The 21,746-nt window shown below is 40.3% G+C and overlaps 1 protein-coding gene across 6 annotated transcripts in view; it reads left to right on the top strand.

Annotated features, from left to right (window-relative positions):
* The window catches only part of nrxn3a (neurexin 3a), a 200,037-nt gene that overhangs the window by 63,247 nt on the left and 115,044 nt on the right, over positions 1-21,746 (top strand). For all 6 annotated transcript variants that reach the window (XR_003834345.1, XM_029459906.1, XM_029459905.1 and 3 more), the window contains exons 6-7: positions 11,574-11,875; positions 14,566-14,727. Coding sequence is in view for 5 of the 6 variants with exons in the window: in XM_029459906.1 (XP_029315766.1) it covers positions 11,574-11,875; positions 14,566-14,727 (464 nt within the window). In the remaining variant the exon portion in view is untranslated. The remainder of the gene's footprint in view (positions 1-11,573; positions 11,876-14,565; positions 14,728-21,746) is intronic.

Raw genomic sequence — 21,746 nt, 5'->3', positions numbered from 1 at the left:
TTTTCTCCCTGAGAGCTGATGCCTTAGTGCCCGCTCTGTTTCTGTTCCCCAACGTTTCATTTCCACACTGTGCAGTGTGTGTGCTGCAGACATCTCAACGCATTATTGGCCAAGCCACCAAACAAATGGAAATCCGCCACGAGCTGAAATTACTGATGGTTATCTCCCCCCCACCATCTTCACTGACTCCCCCCTTCAGCCCCTTCCCTTGTGGTTCTGTCTCCTTCAACTATCCTCCACCCTCCAGCCTCCCTCAGATTACAGTCTCCTCGGTGCAGAGGGAGGATTTACTCTTTTTATATTCTGTCCACTTGTCTTCCATGCAGCAGCTGAGAGCTGGATGCTTCACAGCAGACAGTAGATCACATACAGTAACACTGTGGGTGAAACCTGCCTGATTGGCTGAAATGTAATAATTATGCATTGAGTTTCTCTGCTAGTAGCCCCTAGATGCAATGTTCACTACAACCTAACGACTGGGAGATGATACAACATCGTAATGATTGAGCTTCTATAAGAGCCTCACCAGCATCGAGGCTGAAATAGAAACACATATTCTAAACTAAACAATACAAATAAGAATCACTCATGGGAGAGCAGGTAACCTTTGTATCGCGTAAACAATCTAATGAATATTGTATCATAAAACACAGTAGCTGTCACGGTCGGGGAAAAGGTGAGGACTCAAATGCATGACTGCAGACGAGGAAATTAACAAAAAGAGACCTTTATTCCAAAAAGCTTACGAAATTACAAAATAAGGCAAAAGGTAAAAATTTGAACATAAACCGGGATGACGCGGGAGGACAAGGGTGACACTTAGATGACGAACTGACAAGGAACACTGGGAAAGACAGGGATATATACACACAGACACTAAACGAGGGGAACGAGACACAGCTGGGGAGAGAAGCTAAAACACAAGGGCAAGGTGAACGGACACAGGAGGAACAAATCAACAATCACAGGGGGAAACCAAAAGACAGGAAGCACAACTAGACATGACACAAGGGGGAGTGAACACTTCAAAATAAAACAGGATATAGAAAAATCACGATCATGACAGTAGCACAGCCATAAGTGAAAATCAGATACTGAGGATGATGCTTTATTTTCAGGGTTCACTTTATGCTCTCAGACTTTCATTTTATAATCTGTGTGTGTGTGTGTGTGTGTGTGTGTGTGTGTGTGTGTGTGTGTGTGTGTGTGTGAGTGTGTGTGGACTTAATCTGGCAGTTGCAGTTATCTTCTACATCTTTGTGGCACCTTTTTTTAATTTTCTGCCATCTGGGCACCAGAGGCCATCATGCTGTAGGTGTGAGATCATAATACACTCACTGGGGCGCGTAATAACTTATTTGGTATGTGTGTGTACAGAATGCTGGCAACATGACTGTATTGATCTCCAATGCAAAGCTGCTTTAGCTTCAGTTTTCTCTTGACGTGGCATGTGTTGATGTTTGGAAGCGGTCCAGCTCTGCCGTCTGTCCTTCTTGGATTTCTCTCAACATTATTTGCTGGCCTCTCTGTACATATTTCTGCCTTGTCACCAATGCAAGTTAAACAACAATCCTGAAGACAAACTCTGTTTTATTCCTAGATGTTATCTACTTAAACACAAAGTGTATATATATATATATATATATATATATATATATATACACTTATATAACTACCTCTTGGTGCTGTGTTCAGTGACATGTCCCTTCAACGCAGCTCCACAGTTTGTAGAGACACTACATTGGGAATTGTGTAAAAGACCAGATTTAGTAAGAAAGGCGAGCGGTTTGTGGTTACATCTGTGTCACTTCATTACACAGTTGTCTGATGAACACAGTTACAGTATGTTCATTATTAACAATTTATTGGATTCATTTCAGTTTCTGATAATTAAATAATAATAATAATAATAATAATATAATTATTATTATTATTATTATTATTATCATTATTATTATTATTATTATTATTATTATATATACTTTACATTACAATTCATTTAGCTTTTGTCTCTCACTCACTTCTAATTTACACTCCCTACTCAGAGAGAGAGAGTGGGGATGCAGCAATCACATTCATATTCAACACGCTGCGCTCTCCCCCCTCTCCCTCCAGCATGTTCACCACTGCTTTCTCTCTCTCTCTCTCTCTCTCTCTCTCCTCTCTCCCTCTCTCTCTCGTCTCCCTCCAGCATGTTCACTACTGATATCTCTCTCTCTCTCTCTCTCTCCTCTCCCTTCTCTCTCTCTCTCTCTCTTCTCTCTCTCTCTCTTCTCCCTCCTCTCCGCATGCTTCACTACTGCTCTCTCTCTCTCTCTCTCTCTTCTATTAGATATATATAATATATATATATATCTCTCTCTCCCTCCCTCCTGCATGTTCACCATTGCTTTCTCTCTCTCTCCCTCCAGCATGTTCACTACTGATCTCTCTCTCTCTCACTCCAGCATGTTCACCACTGATCTCTCTCTCTCCCTCCAGCATGTTCACTACTGATCTCTCTCTCCCTCTCCCTCCCTCCAGCATGTTCACTACTGATCTCTCTCTCTACCTCCAGCATGTTCACCATTGCTTTCTCTCTTCTCTCCAGGCAAGAATGGTCAAAGGAAGGATCTGATAGACACGAAAGAATGTTCAAACAATGATTCTCTGCTCGCTCCCGCCGCAGGGTAAATACGGAGATAGATCTAGGCAAGAGCCAATCCCTACAGAATGGTCAGAAGGATATCTATCTAGCACTCCAGACGGTTCAAGACGTGATATATCGCAGTCTAGCGGCTAGCTTCTCTCTCTCTCTCTCCTGTAGCGAGAAGGGGGAAAGACGGAGAGAGAGAGAGGAGAGCGAGAGAGAGAGGAGAGAGAGAAGAGAGAAGCGAGAGTAGGAGCGCGAGAGCGAGAAAGGAGAGAGACGAAGAACGCCAAGAAGGGGAACGAAGGAGAGAGGAGCGAGGGAGAGAGAGAGAGAGAGAGAGAGAGGAGAAGGAGAGAGAAAGAAAGAAAGAAAGGGGAAGAATGAGCGAGAGAGAGAGCTCGAGAGCGAGAGAGTCTCTCTATCTACTATCTCTCTCCCTCCCTCCAGCATGTTCAAATGTTCACTACTTATCTCTCTTCTCTCTCTCTCCTCTCTCTCCCTCTCTCTCTCTCTCTCTATATCTCTCTCTCCCTCCCTGAGAGCATGTTCAATACTGATCTCTCTCTCTTCTCCTCTCTCTCCCCTACTCTCTCCTCACTCCAGCATGTTCACTACTGTGATTTCTCTATCTCTCTCGATACTCCTCTCTCTCTCTCTCCGGGGCACGCTGTTCACTCTCTCTCTCAGCATCTCTCTCTCTCCTCTCTCTCTCTCTCCTCTCTCTTCTCTCTCTCTCTCTCTCTCTCTCTCTCTCTCTCCCTCCCTCCAGCATGTTCACTACTGATCTCTCTCTCTCTCTCTCTCTCTCTCTCTCTCTCCAGCATGTTCACTACTGATCTCTCTCTCTCTCTCTCTCTCTCTCTCTCTCTCTCTCTCTCTCTCCCTCCCTCCAGCATGTTCACTACTGATCTCTCTCTCTCTCTCTCTCTCTCTCTCTCTCTCTCTCTCTCTCTCTCTCTCTCTCTCTCTCTCTCTCTCTCTCTCTCTCTCTCTCTCTCTCAGCCCAGTTAATGAACGCGCTCGCTCTGCAAACAAACCTGCTTTCCTCCTGTTCACTGTCGTGAATAATCAGGATTATTACTTGCTATCTCTCTAATGGAGACAAACTATGGTCCACCCAGGAGTTGTGTGCATCTTTATTAGTGTATTTTTGACACGTCATACATAATTTATACATTTTTGATTTCGCAAAACGTTTCCAATACAAATTCCTATTTTCCTATCTCAAACATCCCTGTTCCATGTCCAGACCACTGACATTTTCTGATTAGTTCTCACCTTGACAGAGAAAGAAAGAAAGAAAGAAAGAAAGCTTTGTCATAGTACAAATACATCTAAGATCAGCAGCAGTAGTTTAATGATTAGTAAGATTTATTTATCTGGCCCAGATTTGTGTCATTGTGTCTTCACCCAATAAATGTTTTAAATACAATATGAAAGCGGCTTAATTAAAATATTTGCAGCCACAATGGTCATTTTAATTTACATTTTCTAACCACAATGCTGCTGCTTCCACCGTCATCGCTGAGGTTTCTATCAAGAAGGCTGATGTTCTCACTTCTGCGCAAACACATACTGAACGCACCATATGGACAGAACTTGGATCAAAGATGCTTTGTCCTTCTTCCTCTTGTTAATCGGACTGATAACTGTGAGCCGGACTTTAGTGAATCTGTTACATGAGAGGCACTAAATGGCCACTCCAAACACATATTTAGTCCACCAGGCAGAATCCTGCACATCATAAATCACAAAGTCACTCAGTAATGTATGAGCCAATGACTTATTTACTGCAGATTCATATTCATGCTACAACCATTAGCCTGGTGCCACTGAGGCCTGTCGTAATATTAATGATTTATACAAAACTATCCATATTATTCATTTGTCAGCGGTCAATCATTCATGATACACATAGACGTAACAGTCACTTAAACTTGTCAGAGTTGAAACATCTGAAATTACCTTCATGCTAATATCCGATGTAAAGTGAGTATTTGAAATAGCACAAACGTAATGTTAGCTAACTATGAAGTAGTCTGCCGATAAAATGACAAGACATTGATCAAATGTTTTTGGGAATATCAACTATACATTTATTTAAATCTCACATTACAAAATATTAAACTTTACAGCCAACATTTACTGTTCTAGTTATGTCGCTCTGACAAGAACTGTGTAAAAACCTTCTTGGAATGTTCTAGGAACTGATGGACCAAAACCAGACATAATTCTACATGGAGATCAGATGATTTAATAATTTGTAGCAGATTCTGCTGAAAAAGGAACATGTTTCTTTCTTTGCCACTGGGAACATTCAGCTTCTCCTTCCCTTCCAAATATAAGAGAGATTTACTGTGGCAATAACTTTTCCTGATGCCACTTCTCCTTCTGACATTTTTATGGATGAACCCTTGCCGGATTTATCCAAGCTCATTCATCAAACGCAGGCTCCGAATGCAACGGCTTATGGATGCTATTAAAACCATTATCGGCTGATAACAATCTCCTCACTTCATCCTCATTTCAGTCATAAAGAAGTTATTTTCATTCTTAATTCATTACCTTTGAATAATTCAGCAAAATGGCAATTGCTGTCTTTCTGGGTGGCTGTTGTTCTTGTGTGTCTGTATATTGCCACCTATCATATAAAACAACAGTATTATAGTCACATACTGTATGTTTGGTTTCAGGTGCTGACAGAGCTTATCAGAGTCATTTTAAACCTGCCAATATTAATTTGTTTGTCTGGTAAAATTCTGACTTCCTCAGTTTTTCTTTTGCATGTGTTTGCCATCTGAAGTGTTCTTATTCCAGCCAGCAGATACACTTCCTCAAAGATGAACTAGTAGGGTTTATCTTGCACACAGATGAAGCAACGTTTTCCTTGCAGAAAGAGAAAGGCAGGAATGCTCTCTTACCTTCGGGGAGCCTAGTTAGAGATGCAGTTGGAGGACCTCTACACCCAGAAGTGTAGGAAGAAGGCTCACAGGATCATAAAAGACCCCATCACCTGGTACCACAGCATCCAGGCCAAGACCACTGGACTCAGGGACAGCTTTATCCCACAGGCCATAAGACTGTTGAACTCCTGAGCTCACTACTTGCATATGCTTACACTACTTACATCTGTTTATTCCACATAACTACATACTTATATATATATATATATATATATATATATATATATATATATATATATATATATATGTATATATATATATATATACAGTATACACTATTTATTCAACAGTATACACTATTTATTCAACTGTACAGTATTCAATTTTACAGTCAGTTTTATCTTATTCTATTTTATATGTGCTGTGTTTTGCATATGATAATAAAGCTTTGGAATATTTTAATCTTGAATCTTGGATGCCTGCAGTTTGCAGATGACACAGACATCAAAGGCCGGATTGCAAACAACGATAAGACTTTAGAAAGAGTTATCCAACAATTTTACAGAGTGGTGTTCAGAAAACAACCTCCCGTTCAAAGTCAGCTAAATCAATGAGCTGATCAGCATCACAGAAAACCTGACATGGTCATCATGCAGCTCCATCGTGGTGAAAAAAACTTAAGAAGGCCCATGACAAGCTCTTGTTAACTTTTACACAGACAGGACAGAAAAGCTCTGCCACGGTTGAATAAAACTGCCCTGAACATTATTTATCTACTGAGCATTGGTGAGAAGATCCCAAAGGATATGAAAGTACAACAACCACCCCCTACAACACAGTCTGGTCACCCTTCTGCCATCTGGCAAGAGATTCAGAAGTATCCACTGTCGTACCTCCAGACTACAGAGCAGCTTCTTTCCTCAGGCTGTGACACTCAACAACTCATCCTCCAAACTCAACCACAGACGCTAAAAAATCTCGATCTCTTCAGACAACATTTTAGAAATATTTTAGCCAGCTAAACATTCTGTTGTTACAGATAACAAAAGGTGAATGGTTTAGATTGAATCTCAGAGTTTTGGGAAATGTAGTTACCTGCAAAAGATAAACCTAATTAGATTTAATTATTAGATTTCAAAGGATTCAGATTCCATCAAATGAACCCCAACTCCTCCAGCTAAATGTTCTCCTTTCTGCAATGTTGGGCAAACACAAAACCAATGACTTTAAACAACAGCTTTCTGAATGGAAAGCAAACTCATACAGCATGATTGATAAATATTGACGATGTAAAGAGACACACAGAGATAACACAACATGGATATGATGAAAAACATGACAACACTTTCTGTAGCAATGTTCATAGACGATGCAGTGTGTTGTTCTCTAACCAGTAGTATACCACTGAGGTTGATAACATGTAACCTAGTAACACCGACTCCCAGTTGTCACTCAACTAATGCCAACACCTATTCAGAGGCTGAAGGCTTCAGACGTATTATCCACAATTATGTCCAAAAAGGACGTCATTATCTTCTCTTGAATAAAAAGAGGCACAATAGCGACATTTGGCTAGAGTACGTTTGATCATACAGCTGGTACTCACCCCACCCCCACCTGCCCCACCAAGGAGAACAAAGTGTATTTCCCAGTTTATAATGTATTAAAGAGCTGATGGGAAAAGCTCTGGAAGAGTGCTGTGCAAAAAAAAAAACATTAATTAATAATTGATCATTGTCCTATCCTTGGAGGTGTTTCTTGACTAGGACCAACTGCAACGTCAGATTGTCGTACCAACTGTGAGATAAGATGTCAGGGTGTTGTTAGAAGTAATGTGGAAGCTCTCCCAAGGGAGTTTCGGTGAGCTCTGGTTTCTGCGATACGTAGCTTTTGATTAAAATCTACATTTCTATGCGACTGATTAACCAAGGGCAAACAAACTCAGTTTTAGATTTAGACCACCACAGAACTCTAGTGTCTCACTTTGGCCTATGTCACACTTTTAAGGAAGTACGTTTCCTCCTCTGCAACGTGAGTAATAATGAGAAACAGGCAGGGCAGGTGAAAGAGGTTAACTCTGATGGGGTTCTCCTGGTCTCTCCCTGCCTGCACGTTCACAATCACAGGCATCTGATGTTAATAATAATAATAATAATAATAATAATAATAATAATAATAATAATAATAATAATAATAATAATAATAATAATAATAATGAATTGTATTTATGAAGTGCCTTTCAAGCTAAAAGCAATCTCAAGGCGCTACGTTGAATGATAATGACTTATTTAAGGAACACAGTTAAACAGCTAAAAGTTCTATGTCGCTTTGTACACATGCACAACTCGCTGTGCACTGCTAGGTATACGTGGATGACGTTTAATAAGTCTCAAAACCCGTGCACATAAAACCAGTTTTATGCACGTGATACGAGAGCACAGAACAGTATCCAAACATCAACACTTCCACACGTTTCTGCTCAGCGTGCATAAATTCAGGACCACGAGCATAGGGCTCTGACTAGCGTGATCTCAACATTACCTCACTCGCTCATCACGTTTACTTTTGACACTTTGGAGGCAGGAATGGTGACTGCACAAGTGAAATTTTAACTTGCACACTTGTAAAAAATATTTGCATATCCGACCATTTTGGTCTGAAGCCCTGCAGAGATCAATTAAATTTAATATTACACTTTCAAAGCCTCCATAACAACACACTAAATTATAAAGTCTTCTCCCTCATCACGTCAGCGCTATATTGTGTGAGTCTCCTTTGAGGAATTGTGGGGTGGGAGCCTGAAAACTGCACTCCTTATGTCTTGGTGGCTGATAGATTGTGCCGTGTTGTGGCTGAGTCAACAGTCTAGTATTTTAACTTAAACGACACGATTTAATTGAATATGATCTCACAGATAACGACTCCTGACTGGATCATTTTTCTCTGTCATTCATCAGCTCTGTTCGGCCCTTTTCTCTCTTCTTTCAGCACTTCCCTGTTTATCTTCTGTATGCCTTGTTTAAGTCCTGGCTTCTCTCTGTCTCATCACAAGCATAACCACTGTGTCACAAGCTGGCTATTTGACAGGAAATGGCAATTTTAGGACTTTGATGATTAGAGATGATAGCTATGTCCTTTAATTCTTCGATCGCCTACATTCCTCTTTGTCACATGTTGAATATTTCTGAAGGCTCTTTCTGGACAAGGTGGCTCGTTATATATGTCAGAGCGTTCTTAAATTATACAGTGATTATTACTCACCTAAAAGTATATTAGAGTAATAATCATATGGTCTTTTTTAACCTCATGAACTGTTTTTCCTTTATATTTCCACCCAGTTACTTTTGACCCTTGGTTTTTTAATTATTAAGCCTGATAAAAGGACCTGGTCTCAACTAGTTATTCTTTTTATATAAAAATACGTTTAACATGAAGCATTCATAGCATGTATGTAGAAAGAAAACAGCAAAGCGCCAGGCTCTGAAGCAAATTTGACAATCAAATTATATTTAGTCAATATCAAATCTTCCTCAGGCAAGGAAATACTCCCTAAAAGAACCCCCACAATTAAAAGGGTAAAATGTTCTAAAGCAACTGAGGAGGCATCCCTCTCACAGGACGGACAGATGTGCAGTAGATGTCGAGTTTACAGAATAGTATATATACACACACACACACACACACAACATTGTAAAAATACAACAGAGACAATCTATGTGGCAGAAATGATGATGTGATCGTATATGAAAAAGATGGATACAAGAGAATATGAAACTTTTTTTATTTTAAACATGGGCATCATGCAGGCCTGTAAGGTTCGCTGCAACCAACAGAACTGAACAAGTGGGAGAGAACTGGTATATATCCTCTGAGAGAACTAATGAGGGAATGAGAAGCAGGTGAGGAGATGGGCTGTGGAAACCAGGTGAGGGGAATAAGTTGATTGCAGGCAGTGAGGATGAACCAGGATCTGAAATGATAAGAGAATTACTGACAAGGTGAAAACCAACTAATAGTGGGTGGAACGCGTGACAGAACCCCCCCCTCTAGGGACGGCTCCTACCGTCCCACCAGGTTGACCAGGATGAGCCCGGTGAAAGTCACTGATGAGGGACGACCCCAAAATGTGGCGGGTCAGAACCCATGAGTGCTCCTCAGGACCATAACCCTTCCAGTCCACTAGGTACTGCACTCCCCTACCACGTCGCCGGGATTTGAGGAGGCGACGAACCGAGTAAACAGGTCCCCCTTCGATGAGCCGGGGGGGTGGCGGGGGGTCTGGGGGAGGGCTGAAACAGGCTCTCTTCAACAGGCTTGACTTTGGTTACATGGAATGTGGGGTGAACCCTCATGGAAGGCGGTAGACGAAGACGGACAGCAGCAGGATTGATGACCCTTGAGACGTGGAATGGACCCACAAAACGTGGAGCCAACTTCTTGAATTTCACTCTGAGGGGTAGATCCTTTGTAGATAACCAGACCCGTTGCCCCGGCATATAAAGGGGGGCAGGAATGCGACGTCGGTTGGCGGATCGTTGGTAACGATCTGAAGAGCGCAGGAGTGTGAGGCAAGCCTGTCTCCATGTGCGTCGACAGCGACCTACGAACGCCTGCACAGAGGGAACGCTGGCCTCACGTTCCTGCTCTGTGAAGAGTTGTGGCTGGTAACCCCGAGAGCACTGGAAGGGTGACAGACCAGTGGCAGAGCTGGGAAGGGTGTTGTGGGCATACTCGATCCACAAGAGCTGCTTAGACCAGGAGGAGGGGTTGCGGGAAGCGAGGCATCGTAGAGCTGTCTCAATCTCTTGGTTCATTCTTTCTGCCTGACCATTGGATTGGGGTGAAAACCGGATGACAGACTGACAGTGGCCCCCAGCAGCCTGCGAAACTCAGACCAAAAGCGAGAGGTGAATTGTGGACCACGGTCAGAGACCACATCACAGGGTAGACCATGAAGTCGGAACACCTGTTGGAGCATAATCTCCGCTGTTTCTTTGGCAGTAGGCAATTTGGTAAGTGGAATGAATTGAGCAGACTTGGAAAATCGATCAACGACAGAGAGTATGACTGTTACTGTCAGAGAGTGGTAGGCCAGTGACGAAATCCAACGAGATGTGGGACCATGGACGAGCTGGAACTGGCAAGGGATGGAGAAGACAGGAGGGGGCCTGGTGAGAGGTCTTGTTTTGAGAGCAGACCGGACAGGCAATACGAACACTTAAATAACCTTGTTTAAAACAGTCCTAAAAGTTGTAAAATTTACAAAAAGTTGAATCCAGCTATTAGTACAATTCATTTCTCAAGGCATAATGAACATGCATCAGACCCAAAGGTCTTATGGGTCTGTCGCATACAGCTAACAGGATGCCAGCAGAACCTGATATGTCAGGTTCTGCTGGCATCCTGTGAGCTGTATACAGCTGTAATTCATCACTTTTATTACCTTATAATACATTCATGGGCTGTAAAGCCTGTACCGTAGATTTATTAATGTCTTTAACACAACTTAAATTAAATTTAACGTGGTATTATTTACAAGGGCACAGCACACAACCTCTATACATATATGGGCACAACATGTTTTGACTCATCCTGATTGTTATAATATGTTGTCAGGTGAAGTTGTTGGGAGGCGGGGTTAAAGGAAACGCTAGTACACCTGCTCTATGGCCCCCAGATTGATAACATCCTGGTTATTTTAGACCCAGAAGTCAAACTTTTTTAGCTTGTGCCACTAAAATTTGATTTATTTAAATTTGATTGATGGATTTGCCACGTGCTCTCAAGGACTTGAGATTTGGTTTGAGGCTCTCACTCGACTTTCACCAAAACTATTTCTGAAGAGTTCTGGTTTCTACATTTAATGAAGACATGACGCTGAGGAAAATATTCAAATCTAAATTGATATGTTTTTATTGATATGCTGTACATTAAATAAACATATTGTAGATGTCTTTGGCCTGATGTCTGTTATGCTGTCTGATGACTGAAAACATACTGTTCCCCACAAATTTCTGCTTTTTTTCTTCTCACCACAGCGAGGGAAGAGAATGTAGCCACTTTCCGTGGCTCAGAGTACTTCTGCTACGATCTATCCCAGAACCCAATCCAGAGCAGCAGCGATGAGATAACGCTCTCCTTCAAGACGTGGCAGCGCAATGGCCTTATCCTTCACACTGGCAAGTCAGCTGACTATGTCAACCTGGCACTGAAGGATGGCGCTGTCTCCCTCGTTATCAACCTGGGCTCCGGTGCCTTTGAGGCCATCGTGGAGCCAGTCAATGGGAAGTTCAATGACAACTCGTGGCATGATGTTAAAGTGACCCGCAACCTCCGGCAGGTAAGGCACAGAGGTGGATGTGCAAAGCTTCTTAAGCCTTATCTTAATGGATGGTATTGATTATGTATAGAAGGTGAGTTTTAACATGCTAACGAGCCGGTAGATTGTTGTCAGCCAGACATAACAGCCTCCAAAGATTGGTGGCTTACTCATCACGTTTTATGCCAAATCAAAAAAAAATTTATTATGCTGTTTAATTTAAGCACCAATTTATTTTCTTTCTTTTTTCTCACTCTTTGTCATCTTAGCTTTTTCATTTTATGTTTTACAATGTTTACTTCCTTTTCTTTCATTCTCACTCATCCGTAAGAACAACAAAAACACCTGTGATTGTTCAGGGTGTTTCTTCCCTGTTAACACACAAACCTCACAGAAAAGTGTCATTTTGGCCTGACAAGTTATTCCAAGAGCTGCGTTACAGCTGGGATAAAAACGAGAAGCTGCTCGCTTCCAATAGATTGGCCAAAATAGATTTAGTCAATCCAGATGTCAGACCACACCGGGTTGCCCAAATCATTTTTCACATTTATTTACTCTTATTTTCACTCGTATATGTGTAAAATGCACTTTATTGCCCAGCTGTCGTAGTGAACACATTAAAGTAAAAGTTAATTTTACCCGGTACAAATACGAATAGGCCGTGATTGGCCTGGGACCTCTCGACAACAATACATACCCTTTTAAAGTGCTTTTGAGAAAGACCCCACACATATTAGAACCTTGGTAAGACAGCATCACAAACATCTCTACCTTTGGATGCTTTTTTGGAAACAAATGCCAAATCTGCTCTGATTTATTTTCCAATCCTTTTAACGTTGCCTCCTGTTTCCACCTATTAACCTCTACCATTCTCTGTAAGTAACTAGTGATGCATGAAATGAACCATTGCTTTACTAACGTGTGTACTTTTTATCATTTGGTTTTAATTTGATTTACTTTAACGTACTAACAAAGCCACTGTTCAATTGTATCATTTCGTTTCTTATCTACCCCACTGTTCTGCAAAGCAAACAGGCATTGGACGTGCTATGGTAAACACACTCCATTTTATGGTAGATACCATTGTTATTGTCATTTTTGGTTTGCTGTGTACTTTTCCTCTTCCTCTCTTCCGACTTGAGTAGATCAAGATACATTATCCAAAAAATAATGGGCCTTTCTTTATTAGCTTTCATGTTTGCTTTAGTTTTCTTGTCATTCACCTGGTTAATCCACTCATGTTGCTTTTCTTCCTTCCTTATTAATCTCTTCCTTTTCTTTAGTCACCTTTTGCTTCTCTAGGGTTTTACTAAATCTGCTTCATTACAGATTTTCCTGTTAATGTGTTTCGGTGATGATATTGTGGAAAGTGTCGGAAGGGTATTACAACCAACAAAGAGAAAGACAGAATCCACACTGGAACACTACACTTTTTTAGTACCACCTGGTTTCAAGTGAGCTGAGCGATATAACAAGTGGAGTTAAAACACTTCAGACCACTGATTGGTCAGAGAATCGTCACATACTATCTGCAGTGGAAATGCAGCTTAAAGTGAATTGAGTAGAGTAGAGCTGTGTTCTACATTTATAGAATTGTCTTTAATTACATGAGAAAATGGATGTGTCATGTAAGAGTGTGTGAAAAGTATCAATACGGTCAATCAGTTGGCAGCCCTGGGTCACATGCACCTGTGCTTGCACAGCTCAAATTGTACATGCACTACCGTGGATGAGCATGTGATATTTCGAGCCCTGTCCACTAACAGCACAAGCATTTTGCATTTTTTATATACGGTATATAAAGCACTAGTGGATTATTATTACCGTTGTAATAACATATAAGAAACATTTTGATGTTGAGATTAGTTGAGATTGAGCAAATGTTTAATACTGTATGTAGGTATGTAGAGTACTAGAGTAGTTTAATCTGAATCTGTTAAATAACCGGTCAACTAAATGTAGCAATGAATAAGTATATGCATTCAATTAAAGACTCAAGTAAAGTAGTAGTCCCTAAATATACAGTACAAAAATAAAATAAAACACTCTTCACCTCTGCAGGTGAGACTTTCACTTCTAATAAAAAATGTTGTCAAAGATGGTAGGTTTTTACTACATGACTTTTCCTCAGACTTGTCCTGCAGTGTGGGTGTGTACTCTGCCATTCTGTGTGTCGCTGCATGTTTGCATTAAATGTATTCTGTTGTGACTCTAACTCTTCCCTCCTCTCTGTTGGTTTGTGAGTGTTTTTATCTACTCCTGCATGTTACTTCTGTTATCTTTATTAGTTGCTTTCCTCCTTCACATATTTAGACACAAAAGAATATCAAATAAAACAATAAGCCCCACGTGGTTTGTGTATTATGAGTGCCACATGAAGATGAAAATCAATGCATGTTTATCAGAATCTAGAACTAAATTCATCCAGTTTACATCTTTCTTTTGACATTGTACTAAGACCTCATACCTATCAATAGTTTGATCTCCAAACATAGCATCTACTAACTTGTATCAAAAATAAAGAAAATGATTGGCTGTCAGATTTTCTTTATATATGTCCTGTCTGATACACAACACACATTCATCACCAAGTCTGAGATTTTTAATTCACATCAATCTGAGTGAGTTGTAAAACAGTTGACCACCTTCTATCCTGAAAATCCAAAATAAACATTTTATTTCCACACTCACTTTTCCATCCTCATTGTCAGGTGACAATATCCGTGGATGGGATTCTGACCACCACAGGTTACACCCAGGAAGACTACACCATGTTGGGCTCTGATGACTTTTTTTATGTGGGTGGAAGTCCCAGCACCGCAGATCTTCCTGGATCTCCAGTCAGCAACAACTTCATGGGCTGTCTCAAGGAGGTAAAGTATCTGATTTATTGATTACTGTTTGTTGAAGTGAAATGTGGTGCTAGCATTATCATTACTTGCTAAACAGCTCATGTATATTTGTCCATTCCATCTTTAAGACCTACCTTTGCCTGTCAACTGTTTAATACTTGACAGGTACTGTATAGTAGTTTGATTCAGGCCTTGTTTGGGGTCATTCCTTGTCCCTGGATCCTATGTGTCTTAGATTTGTATGGAACATATGGAACATGACCATTTATTCACAGGGTCCTATGTTCACTGGGACCTATGTTCCCAGGGTCCTAAGTTCCAAAGGTCCTATGTTCCCAGGGTTCTATGTTCACGGGGTCCTATGTTCTCAGGGTCTTATGTTCCCAGGGTCCTATGTTCTCAGGGTCCTATCTTCCCAGGGTCCTATCTTCCCAGGGTCCTATGTTCACAGGGTCCTATATTCACAGGGTCCTAAGTTCACAGGGACCTATGTTCCACACTCTGTAAATATTCTCTGCCGGGTCAGCTTTGGCACGGAACACCACAGATGAAATCTTTTTTCTTTTTCAAAATGATAGCCATTGTTTTATCAATGTTGATATTGCATTTTTTGAAGCCTTGTTCCAATAAAAGAAAAACTGAATAATATTTACGAAACATTTGATCTTGAAACGGGGCACATTACACCCAAACACAACAGGAGAGTTAACACAATATTGCACTGGGTAACATTTAGGACCCTGCGGACATAATGATGAGAGCAGTGGCATTCAACCATACAAGAAATGTACATGCCACAGAAATGAAACAATGAGATAGAAGTGGCTAAAAGCCTCCGCCAGTTATTTCCTCCTGTTGTAGCAGTTGAAATGCACTAAAGAGTGCCAATAAGCAAGTGTCTGTATTTTAGACAGAACAATAGAGTAGGTCTATTTAGTCTATTTGTTTAATCTCACACTGAAAACATAATGGATACTGATTAAAGTGTGTATATATATATATATATATATATATATATATATATATATATATATATATATATATATATAAAAGGTAACATCTACAGACTAGTCGGCTATCTAAGGCTAAAGTTACTAAGCAACCGCCAGCTGGTACTTAAGACCCGGAAGTGGAATTTCCTGTATATCGGTAGTTTGATTAAAAAATATCTAGACACTTCATGACCCTGTGTAAGAAGGAAGCACGCACCTCACGTTAAAAAATATAGATAGAAGACTGGCCCATTTTTAAGGTTGTAGAGCAGATCTCTGTGGGCATACGCACTATTTATTTGTTAGCACTGTTGAAGCAGTTGCTTCAGTCTGGTGTCATTGCCATCATTTGTAATCTGATGCAGACCTTAAAACCACATCACATTTGTGATTTGTGTTTACCTCTTGGTTTGGTTGTAATAAGTCAGTATAAAGACTAAGACCAGAACAAAGAGGCAACAATGGATCTTTTTAAATAGTTTCTTAAACCATAGTCAAAGTCTATATTCCATACCCATCCTGTAGTTCCTCCGTAGCTCAAGGTGTTGAAACCTTGTTTTTCAATGTCATGCTTGGATGTTAGTTGTTTATTTTTAAATACCATGGAAGCTGAATCCCTTCAAGTTCAAATCCATTCTTGGATTTTCCTCATTCTTCCCTCATTAATCATGTCTCTAAAGAGAGTACACTTAAATGTTCCTGTGAATGAGGAACATCTCCATATGAATCTCCCTTTATGTTTTTATTAGTATACATTCAAATCACAAAATAAATTAAAAATGAATAAAAGCATAAGCATTTAGAACACAGCAGGTCATAGTAATCGCTTCCTCTTTGTCGAAAGCGCAGGTTAAAAAAACTCACAGCTATTTCTATGTATTGCATTATATATACCAAAGATTAGTTTCTCCCAAAAAAGACTTAACATCTTGCTTAGAAAACAGAAATCAAAATACAGTGAAAAGGACATGTCTTTGTCACAATGCTCTCGTTTTTTTGTCATTGACACCAACATGCTTATCATCATCAAAACTGACTCTTCCTCTCTTTCCAATGACCTTTAACCTCTTCTATCATGGAAGTTACTTTTTAGGTATCTTTAGTTTCTTTGCTTATACCATTTTCAGAGTGTAAGAGTTGACCCATTGAGTTCACACACACACACACACACACACACACACACACACACACACACACACACACACACACACACACACACACACACACACACACACACACACACACACATGTTGTTTTCTCAAGCTGATAATGTCATCATAGCACTTGACTGGAGCCAGGGTACTGGCTTTCTCTGTCACTGGTTGATGACACACACACACACACACACACACACACACACACACACACAGAGTACACAGCATCATATGAGCTGAAGGGAGAGAAAGGAAGTGGCGCTCCAGCCATTTAATCCCCCTCTGGCCTACTTCCTGCTCTGTGCCATGCTGGGCAGGTTTGCGATCCCCACATACCCCTCACACACACTTATGCATAAACAACACATGTCCAAATACATAGAAAAACCCACCCAAGCATGCACATTAGCTTTAGTTCCTCATCATGACACACACAGATATCAAGGATTAAAGGGGTTTCACATAACAAAACGAGACACACAAACACACTTTCATGTGGCCTTCTTCACACCTTAATAATGTCCGATGCAACACTTCAGTCACAATGTTTCACTGTTGATTTATGAACTCAGTAATCTGAAAATCAAGCAGCACAGGGTTATGAAAACAGTGCTGCAGCATATGTCACATATGCATCCATCATTTTTTAATAAATAAATGTTTGCTACTTAGATAATGTAGCATCATACATAGCACTAGTTATTTTAATAATGGAGGCTCTCATTTATGAATACTACACATATATTCTTTTTTAAATATATATATATATATACATCGGCCCACCCACTTTACGCCCCGAGAAATTTAGGTCATGTCTCAGTTTCTACTTGACGTTACAGTCTGTTTACACATTACACATATCATACCTTTAACCTTTACCAAGTGAATAACATGTAATAACATACTTTATGTTCTGATTTTTGACAACATACTTTAATGATTTCAGTTTTTGTCAAAATATTTATTTTTGCTTTGCTGTGCTTTTACTCAAATCTGAGCCATGTTGCACTTTGCTGTAATCAGCTACTAGCACGGTCACCATGGGCAATTTACATCAATGTTACTGTTAACGCTGATAATTCTGATTATCTGGCAAGATCTAAGCTTACAAAAATTGTATACAGTATATATATGATTTCTAAGCAGAATTTAGAAAAGGATCTTGGATGGACATCGGACTCTGAGAAGAAGATCAGTTGAAATCAGTGTGGAGTGATTCATATCATTCTGGTTAGTTATTTTAAAGCCCTTTTATCAAAGCTTCTAAATCTCCCCAGAACAAAGTAATACACACATAGACAGTTATTTATTCATGCACACAGTCTGAAAGATTGTGATCATACCTTCTGCCCACCCAGCCACACATCTGCAGTACCCACCAGCTCTCCCTCTGTCTGCTGTCCAGCACCCTCCCATCCTCCACTCCCTGCCATTAGGGCTAATTTGCCTGCTGCCAATGCTCTTGTCCTCGCCATCCACAGAGCGGCATTATAGATAAATGTTTTGTTACCATGGCACCAGGTACTGGTCGCCATTGGTAGCCCCTGTGGCTGGCTGGCCTATGATTATTATGTCTTTCATAAGCCAGCAATTACAGAGAAAGCCTACATCTCAAAACCTACAAAATACATAATGGCCTACAATAACACATAATTGCTATAATTGTCATTGTCATTACACCTCCATCAACCACTCGTATGAACCTCCTGGCTGTGCCTGTATTACTGTAACAAAAAGAACCGTGAAGGAGGAGTTCAGAGACGGACGGATGAGCAAACAGCACTGCCTGCTGTTCTCAGTGTCCTCCAGGAGTAACTTTGTTACTGTAATGAAATATTGTAAAGCATTTGTACTACTCATTAGTATTATTCTGTCTGATTTATCTTCCAGTACATTTAAAAAAAGGTTTCCCTACTTCTACTATACATACAGAGGAAAATATTGTGCTTTTTACTCCACTATATTTATTTTACAGCAATTGTAACTTGTTATATGTTTTACAACAACGGATTACAAATATTTAAGTTTAAAATGTTACATACAAAGCAATATTATTCATAGTTTGTTTGATAGAGACAGCTATACAGAGACAAACTGAAAACAAGTGTCATATCAGTACATTTTCAAATTACAATTTTTCAAACCCTTCCTGTCCACTAAAAACCATGTTTCTCCAAATTTGGTGATTTTGAATTAGAAATTGTCTGATAAATTGTAATTATAAAAAAGTGGTACTTTGTGCGATTAGAAAATTATCCTACTTCTTAAAGTAAAATAATCTATTGGATCAGCTGGAAAATGCATCGTCACAAAGCTAAAAACAGGGCTGTATTTCAGAGCTCAATAAAGTTGACTTTTTATAGACACATGGTTCTCACTGGACAGACATGTATGATGATTTTATAGAATATGATGCATTGCTGTAGATTAAACTTGACAACAACTGTATAAAGTAGTTCAAATGAGCAATAACCTTAATCTTTTACAGCAGTAAACGCAGGGCAGACTGTCAGACACTGATGCAGTAAAACGGGAGGTTTTCGAAAAAGACTCTGGTGCTTTTGTCGAAATCAGCACAAAAAGAAAGCTTCTAGTAGTAACTTTAAGGATCTGAATAGCCTACTAATTATTTCTTCCACTACTGGTTATAACACTAACATTCCCCTGCAGTCACTGCATAATGACGTATTTTACTTTTGACTGATAATACTGTAGTCTGTAATCTGTAGTTTTACTTGAAGCTGCATTAATTGATGTCTCATTTTTTTCCATTTGGAGAAGTAGCATGAGCTGGAAACACAACCCTGATACGGTATTACAAAGTTCTTGTGGTGAAAGTGTTAGCAAACATATTTAGACATCAAACAGAAACAGAACAACTTTGCCATCCTATTGAAGTTATGTTTCTGTCTGCTTGATCTGCAATAGTCCAATACTCTCTTTCAGCTCTGCTTTGTCTCTTCTGAGAAATAAGTCTGTCTCTTTTGCTACTAGTGTCTTACTGTCTCTATAGCTGCTAAATGTCCACTATGTCCACCAGCTAGTGTCTAACTGTCTCTATAGCTGGTAAATGTCCACTATGTCCACCAGCTAGTGTCTAACTGTCTCTATAGCTGGTAAATGTCCACTATGTCCATCAGCTAGTGTCTAACGGTCTCTATAGCTGCTAAATGTCCACTATGTCCACCAGCTAGTGTCTAACTGTCTCTATAGCTGGCTAAATGTCCACTATGTCCACCAGCTAGTGTCTAACTGTCTCTATAGCTGCTAAATGTCCACTATGTCCACCAGCTAGTGTCTAACTGTCTCTATAGCTGGTAAATGTCCACTATGTCCACCAGCTAGTGTCTAACTGTCTCTATAGCTGCTAAATATCCACTATGTCCACCAGCTAGTGTCTAACTGTCTCTATAGCTGCTAAATGTCCACTATGTCCACCAGCTAGTGTCTAACGGTCTCTATAGCTGCTAAATGTCCACTATGTCCACCAGCTAGTGTCTAACTGTCTCTATAGCTGCTAAATGTCCACTTTGTCCACCAGCTAGTGTCTAACTGTCTCTATAGCTGGTAAATGTCCACTATGTCCACCAGCTAGTGTCTAACTGTCTCTATAGCTGGTAAATGTCCACAATGTCCACCAGCTAGTGTCTAACTGTCTCTATAGCTGCTAAATGTCCACAATGTCCACCAGCTAGTGCAGGGGTCGGGAACCTATGGCTCTTTCGATAATGCAATATGGCTCGCAGACAATTTTGAGCTGACATTTTTTAACATGATTAACAAGTAATAAATAAGTATATTGTGTCATTCTAGAGTACAACATTTAACAGCGGATTTGTTTTTAGTTCTCCCCTCTCCTTTCCTCCACTCTGTCTCTGGCTGTAGGTTAAGGTGTGTTCACACGTATGTGCGTAGGGGGCGGAGCCCCGCCCTTTGCGAAACCGAGCAGAGGAGAAACTGCACAAAGCAAGCAGTAGACTGGGGGTGTCAAACTCAATCACAGAGAGGGCCAAACACGGTCCACATTTATTGAACAGGATACACATACTGGATAAAGTGCAAAAAGGTATGGAACATATTTAAGTCAACTGCAAACGGATTGTTGAGCAGTTTCTGAGCAGCAAAGTCGGCAAATGCGCTCAGTTTATCAGCAGAATGCGGTCGGGAACACAGCGGTGGAGATGGTTTTTCAGTGTTTGGAAAGTTTTCTTGCTGCATCCGAGTCTCCCACATGTAGCTTGGCTTAGAAAGCTCTCACTGCATCATACATGTCCGTGATCACACCGTCTTGAAGCTGGAGGTTTAACAGTGAGATGCGTTGTTATGTCGCACAAAAAGGCCAGCTCACATCGTCACTTTCGTCCCAGAGATCTGTGGTGTCTTTCCCTTTGCTTTCCAAAAACTTTAATTTCATTCACACACTTAGATACTTCCTCAAATGTCTTTTCCCGTGGTTGTGCCATGGATTGATTTAATTACCAAAACCGGCGGGCCAGTTATGACAGACATATAATTTTTCCCCCCGGGCCGGATATAATTGTCTTGAGTTTGACACCCGTGCAGTAAACACTGAAACGTGCACATACATTAGATAAATAACGTACGCGTTTAGTTTATTTAATAAAAGAGCACCTGTTCAATGAAACACTGATACCGCTATTAGTACTCGGAGACGTGTTATTCTTAAAAAAATGCACGCATAAAGTTGCATTCAAATGTATTAAATATATGGCTCTCAAGAAAATACATAAAACAATATTCCGCTTTTATGGCTCTCCCAGCCAAAAAGGTTCCCGACCCCTGAGCTAGTGTCTAAGTGTCTCTATAGCTGCTAAATGTGCACAATGTCCACCAGCTAGTGTCTAACTGTCTCTATAGCTGCTAGGGGGTTAGA

The sequence above is a fragment of the Cottoperca gobio genome, chromosome 22 (assembly GCF_900634415.1).
Source record: "Cottoperca gobio chromosome 22, fCotGob3.1, whole genome shotgun sequence".
Taxonomy (NCBI): Eukaryota; Metazoa; Chordata; class Actinopteri; order Perciformes; family Bovichtidae; genus Cottoperca; species Cottoperca gobio.
Note: the sequence above shows the minus strand (reverse complement) of the source record. Positions and strands in the feature narration are given on the sequence as shown.